The sequence below is a fragment of the Pteropus alecto genome, unplaced genomic scaffold (genome assembly GCF_000325575.1).
Source record: "Pteropus alecto unplaced genomic scaffold, ASM32557v1 scaffold160, whole genome shotgun sequence".
In the NCBI taxonomy this organism is placed as follows: Eukaryota; Metazoa; Chordata; class Mammalia; order Chiroptera; family Pteropodidae; genus Pteropus; species Pteropus alecto.
Window position 1 is genome coordinate 3,844,134 of NW_006429864.1, and position 6,555 is coordinate 3,850,688.

General features: G+C 57.6%; 1 protein-coding gene across 3 annotated transcripts in view; it reads right to left on the minus strand.

The window, feature by feature from the left end:
• The window catches only part of GFRA2 (GDNF family receptor alpha 2), an 80,123-nt gene that overhangs the window by 7,374 nt on the left and 66,194 nt on the right, over window positions 1-6,555 (minus strand). For all 3 annotated transcript variants that reach the window (XM_015586497.1, XM_015586485.1, XM_015586492.1), the window contains 3 exons: window positions 5,229-5,338; window positions 4,326-4,466; window positions 2,292-2,464 (listed from right to left, as the gene is read on the minus strand). In XM_015586497.1, the coding sequence (XP_015441983.1) occupies window positions 2,292-2,464; window positions 4,326-4,466; window positions 5,229-5,338 (424 nt within the window). The remainder of the gene's footprint in view (window positions 1-2,291; window positions 2,465-4,325; window positions 4,467-5,228; window positions 5,339-6,555) is intronic.

Genomic DNA, 6,555 nt, shown 5'->3' on the forward strand with positions numbered 1-6,555 from the left:
CCGTGCTCTCGGTTATCCAGGGCTACAAGGAGGATGATCCAGAGATGCTCACCTGGCAACAGGGGGCAGAACACATGGTGATGGGGCTCCCAGGAGGCAAAGTGAGAGCCCGGAGTAAGCAAAACCAGGCTGGGGAGAGATGAAATTAGGCAACGATGTAGCAAACTTCTACAGGAAAATTGGGAGAAAAGGTGGTAGAGTCATCAGGCACCAAAGCGGCTGCGGTGGGGCAGGAGGCCACGGCTTTGAACCTTGCATGACCACAGTTAATCACGGTGAGAGGTGCCTGCTGAGTCAGCATCTCTATGAGTGAGCCGGCCCCAAGGAGCTAGGGGAGGAAGGGTGATACATGGAGGCTACTGGTGCCCAGAGGGACATGTGGACCATGCCAGAGCATGGTCACCTGACAGGTGGCACAGCCCTGACCTGCAGAGTTGCCTGCCACTCTAGCATGAAATTAAGCTGGCGACTATCTGTGCAGCAGGCCCCAGAGCCCCCGCCAGCTACTACTCAAGCATGCCCGGTGTAATTAGGAGCTGCCCAAGGGTGACACGGGCACGTCAGCCCAAATCAGGCGGGGAGCAGGACACAGAAGGGCCCACGCTGAGCCTGACGTGAGGGCACGCGGAGGTCAGCTGCCTGCACAGGGAAGCCCACCAGGAGGGCACTGCGGTGCAGTGGGTGCCCAGGGACCCCAAACACCTCCACCAGCCCCGTCCCTGCTCGTCCTCATCCTGGCACTGTGAATGCCCACTGGGTTTTTCCCTGCTGTATTGAGGTTATAACTGACCATCAAGTTATATGTATTTAAAATATACAAGCCAATGACCCAATATACAAATACGCAGTGAAATATTCACCACAAGCCATTCAACATACCCATCGCTTCACACCTTCACTGTTTTCCGTTTTTCTTCTTTTCTGTGGTGAGAACACCTAACGTCCCAGATCTCCACTCTTAGCAAATTTCGAGTACACGGTAGAACACTGTCGAGCACAGTCACGTTGCTGTACACGTTCTCCAGAACTTCCGCATCTTGCATGGCTGCAACGTCGTCGTGACCGCCCACCCACAAACCCGCCACCCCACTGAGACGGGGGTCCTCACAGCCTCACACACAGCCAGGCCTTGTTCTCCCTGCCCCCGCACCTGCGCTCAGGCTGTGCCCACCTCCTTGGCTACACTTCACACCCCTCCCACCCGATAGGTCATTCCAGCCCCAACTCCCGGCTGAAACATCCCCGTGTGCCCCACCAGCCACCACCTCACCATCCCCACCTCTTCTGCTCTTCCTGGAATTCTGCATTAGGTCCTATTTTAAACTCTTTGTTCCAGGTGTGGGTGTGTGTGTGTGTGAGAGAGAGAGACAGACAGACAGACAGAGACAGAGACAGAGAGACAGAGAGACAGAGAGAGAGAAGAGTGCGTGAGTGGGCATGAGTGTGTGCATGTGTGTGTGTGTGTGATCTGACTAGAACCAAACTCCTAAGCAAAGAATCTACTGCAGTGCCTGGTGTGAAAGCATGAGGCTAGCTCAGCAGAAAGACTGAGTGGGGAGCCCTGTGATGTGCCTCCATAGTGCCATCTGTGCCCCCTATTGTGGCACTGACCGCAGTCCATGTCTGATGCTTATTGACTCGCTTGACCCTGGACAAGACCGTAAGAACCACTAAACCCAGGACCGTGTTGGCCCCATTCACCAACGTCTCCCTAGCATCTCACATAAGACCTGGCGCATACTACACACATAACATGCGGCGGATGGGTGGACGGGTGGATGGATGAGGACAGGCAGACAAATGAGCATCGTGGGTTCCACAGTCGGACGTCGGTGAATCTTATTCCACTCTAATCAGCCTTGACGCCTTGGGCAAGCCGCCTGGCCCCTCTGAGTCAATTTCCGTGTGTAAAACAAGGACGCCAACACTTCACTGTGTGAGAATTCGATGAAGTGGGCAGAATCTACTAGTGCGTACCTGGGAAGTCGCAGATGGTTAGCACACGGTCATTACCCCATTTCTACTGTACCCCATGCTATCTACTACAATCCTGTGACAGCGCAGGCATCTGACATTGCGACGTGGTGCCTCGTGAACAAATACGTGGAAAACGAGCTCCTGCCAGCTCTTCCCTGCCTCTTGGGCCCCTGATCTGAAAGGGGAACTTAAACACCCCACCCCTGGCACCCAGTTCGCTAATTTCCCACAGCCACCTGTGACATCGTGGTGCTTCTCTAGGCCCTCAGCCCACCCTGGCCCCATCCACCAGCTGCAGAGCCACGTCCACTCACCTGGACAGACGTGCAGGTGGTGATGACGTTGGTCCCCAGGCTGGTGCTATCACTGAGGTCATCTGGCAAGGAAGGCGCTTTCCCTGCTCGAGGGGCCTGCGTGGCCCGGAATGAGGGGTTCTTAGGGGACATGTTCACATCCGTGCCGTTGCCAAAGGCCTGGATGGCGTTCCCTGTGGGAGGGCAGGCAGGTGCAGAGAGATCAGGGCCGCCCCCACCCCTGCTGCCCCGCACCCTCCCAGCTGCTACCTTCCCTGTGACAGCCCAGAGCTGGGACAGTGTGTAGCTCGTCCAGACTCGACCGTGCTGAAGCTCCACTTCAGACGCAAGGTCTCACGGGTACGGAAGAAAGTAGCAAGAGGAAGGTTGCAAAAGGCAAGAGGCCGGAATAGAAGGATTGTAGGCGATGAGGAACAGAGAGGAGAAAAACAGTGCTGGATTGCGGGGAGCCGGGATGGGAGGAGCGGGCTGTGCCAGGGCAGGCACCGAGCACCCTCTTCTCAGTGGTCTTCATGCAGACCATGCCCCCTTCGAAGCTCCCCCCAATCCGGCCCCCCAAGCACAGGTTCTCCTGGCTCCTTCACCGCCTCGGATGCTTCTAGGTCCCCTCTGCTGGCATTCCAGGGCCCCAGACTCAGCCTTCGGCCCCGGGGGGCCTCGCCCCCTCCCACACAGTCAGCACTGGTCCACTCAGGGATAAGTAATGGGACCTCTTAGACAAAACTCCATCTCTGAAACCTGACCCTATAACCAAATGCTTAAAGAAATTCCCACCTCCACGTCCCAGACATGCCTCTAACTCGCCATGTCCACGCCTGAGCTGGACATCACGCCTTGCCATCGAGACTGTTTTCCCCGAATATTTCCAGTTTTGAAGATGTCGTGTCTCCCCCAACCCCAAGTCCCCCAGTATGCCTCCCTAACCACCCGTGTGCCTCCCTAACCACCGCATGCCATCACTTGAGGCCATCTCCTAAGATCTCTCCACTCCATCTCCCCCTCCTCCCTCTCCGACGCTGCTCTGGTTCAGCTGTCAGCATCCTCTCCCACGACAGCTACCACGCCCTCTGAGCGGACCCTCTGGGAGTCACTGGTCAGAACCACATCCCTGCCCCCAGCCCCCCGACACCAGAAGCAGGGAGTGATCCTTCTGAAATGCAGATCTGACCACAACCCCACGTGCTGACCCCCTTCAGCGGCCCACACCTCCACCGGGACACCTGCAAAACTATAAGACGCTAACAGCCTCAGGTCTGCCCGGCCCTTTGGGAGGGGATTCTCTCCACCTGTCCAGAAAACTCCAGGGGTCCTCATGCTTCCTGCCTCTTTGCTGACCAATGTCCCGATCCCTCAATGGGCCAGCTCCTGAGAAGCCTCCAGGGGCTCCCTCCTCCAGGCTGGCAGAGGCATCCGCACCCAGCACGTTCTCCCTCAGGCTGCGACCACACGTACCACCATCAGGCACTGGGACTTCTATCTCTGAATCCCCAGGGCCGTACAGGAAGGGAGCAAGGACAGATGGACAAAAGTAGAACAGAGGGAAGGGAAGGGAAGGGGGAGGAGAGCTTCAGGTGGGCGTGGGAAGCAGGGCTGTCAAGACTGCAGGGATCGAGGCAGACAGAGCTCACGGCTCACTTGCTCTCTAGCCCTTGCATTAGGAGTGTGACAACTTGAAAAGAAAGTCGCCAATTCCAAGGGGATCCTTAAAAATAGATCCTTCAAGGGAGAAGTGACAGATAGCTGAGGTCTCACCACAGGGCTGTCCCCAAAGGAACCTGGCTGAAGCTGTGGGGATAGCAGAGCAGAAACCTTCAGCCCTGACTCGACACAGGCTCAAGGCCTCCAGGGTAAACTGAGGTTCGCCTACCGACAGCCCGGGTGTGACTCTCCAAGAGCCCCACACCGAGGGTTCAGTCAGCAACACCCACGCTGCGGAAGCGCCACGCAGATCACTGGCCGCTCCGACGGAGGAAGAGGGAAGAGCTCGGGCAGCCCTCGAGGGCCCCTGGGGAGGGAGGAGGCCGCAGGACTTACGAAGGCAGGGGTTCTCCGTGAAGTCCCTGAGGAACTTCTCGCACTCCTCCTCCATGTTCCCGCTCCCACGACAGCTGCACCAGGGCGACACCACAATGCCAGTGGGGCTGGAGTCCACGTAGTTGGGTGTCATGTCAAACCCTGGGCAGGGAGAAAGCGAGGCAAAGGAGAGGGGAGCAGTGAGGCCTCCTTCTTGGGTCCCCAGACCCCAGGCACCGCAGAGAAGAGGCTTGGGACCGACTCTCCCTCCCACCCACCTGCCCCCAAACACACATCATCTCAACGGGCCATCTGAACTCAGAACATTACTATCCCAGCGACCGCGGGGTCGGCAGGGGGCAGAGGGGCGTGGCCACAGGGGACAGAACGGGACGCCAAGGAGTCCCTCCCACAGCATGGCCCTTGCTTTCTCCTTGGCCACCAAGCAGGGTGTGTCCTGGAGTTAGGGCAACTAGGCTCCACGATGGGCTCGGATCCCAGTGCCCACATGCACTAACTAGGTGAACCTGTGCAAGTTACACTTCTCTAAGCCTCAGTTTCCCCATCTGTCAAATGGAGATCCCAACACCTCCCAAGTAAGCACTGGCTGTAGAATTAGATAAGACAGTCCATGTAAACTGCTTAGTGCAGCACCTGGAATGTCAGACCCATACGATAAATGTTACATTTTCTTCTTATTTCAAAAGCCTATAAGGTCTTTGGAGCCTCCTCCACCCCGGATAAAGAGGCGGCCTCTCCTCTGGCTTCCCACGGCAGCTCTATCTGAAGCTGCGCCAGGGAAGGGCAAGCTCAGGCTATCCACCCACCGGCCTGGAGCTGGGCCTCCGCCCCTGCCCACTGGCTGAGACTGTGAGACTGTGGTCAGGAGCCCATGGTGAGCCCAGGCGCGTGGGGGCGGCTTACCAATCATGCCAGCATAGGAGCCCAGACACGCCTGGTAATTGTCGGCGGGGCAGCTGGTGAGCGTCTGGTAGGAGGCGCGACAATTGGCGTGAAAGTCCGCCAGCCGGGACCTAGTGTCAGAAGAGCCGTAGAGAGAACGATTTAGTGGGACCGCCTTCACGCCTCCTCCACTGCAGACGGGCTCCTCCCGCAGCTTCCTGAGGTGCAGGAAGCTAGGAAGAGGAAGAGGAGGGTGTGGGGGGCACCAAGCCATGGGGCTCAAGGCTGGGAGCCCCTGGAAGACAGGACTCCCGGAGAGCCGGGCACACAGTTTTAGCATGGCCTGCTCCGGATGGAGCTTTGGGTCCAAGGGTCCGAGAGAACCTGCGGCAGGTTTGCCAAGGATGTCCGGGACCACGGCAGGAAAGCTGGGCTCTGCTTTCTGCTCGGCCACACTCCTGGTGACCTTGCCCAAGTCCTTCCATACATCACTCTGCCCACCTGCAGAATGGGTACAATGACCCTAACCCAGCCACCTCACAGGATGCATCTGAGGTCCAAGGAGCCTGCCCCACGGAGGTACGAGAGTCCCCCTAGGTGACACATCCCAAGGGCATCCCTGACCCTCTCTTTCACATCAAACCAAAGCAAAGCCTCCTCTGTCCTCCTCCACCAGCTTCATCAGGCAGAACCAGCCTTTCCTTCCCGCACCCATTCCCCTCTGTTGGCACTGGTGACAGTGCTTCGTAACTGTATTCACACAGCCCTCTGCTCCCCGCTCAGACATGAGCTCTCTGGAAGCAGGTGCTGTGTGACCCAGTCTGTTCCCAGGCCCCAGCACTGGATACAGAGCGTCACACGGTGCCCAGGGCACCATGTCTGACCTGCACAGCAATTCCCGCTCCTTCTTCCTCCTGCCCTAGCACCCACAGGCCGTCAGCATCAGCCTGGGCTGGGGCGCCGTCTCCCCTCCCTGTCGCTGCCTCCTATAAGTGAGTGCCCTTTGCCACGAGGTCCTCAAATATATTCTTTGTGTCTCATGGCAGCGGCAAACGGCGAATAATAGGTCTTATTCTTTGAGATTTTCCCAAGGATGACACACAGTAGGACATCAACAAATATGTACTCAGTGAGAGCACTACACACGAACCAGAAGCCAGCCCTTGACTTCCTGTCCCTGCCCTTCCCACACCGTGAGGTGCCTCACAAAACCTGGTTCGCCACTGGGCTCTGTTCCTTTTGAAGAAGGGGAAGGTAGAGACAAAAAGAGCGAGAACCCAGGACAGACCGGGAAGACCGCCTTCAAAGCAGACAGCTGCTTGGGTCTCACCACGGGACAAATTCTGGT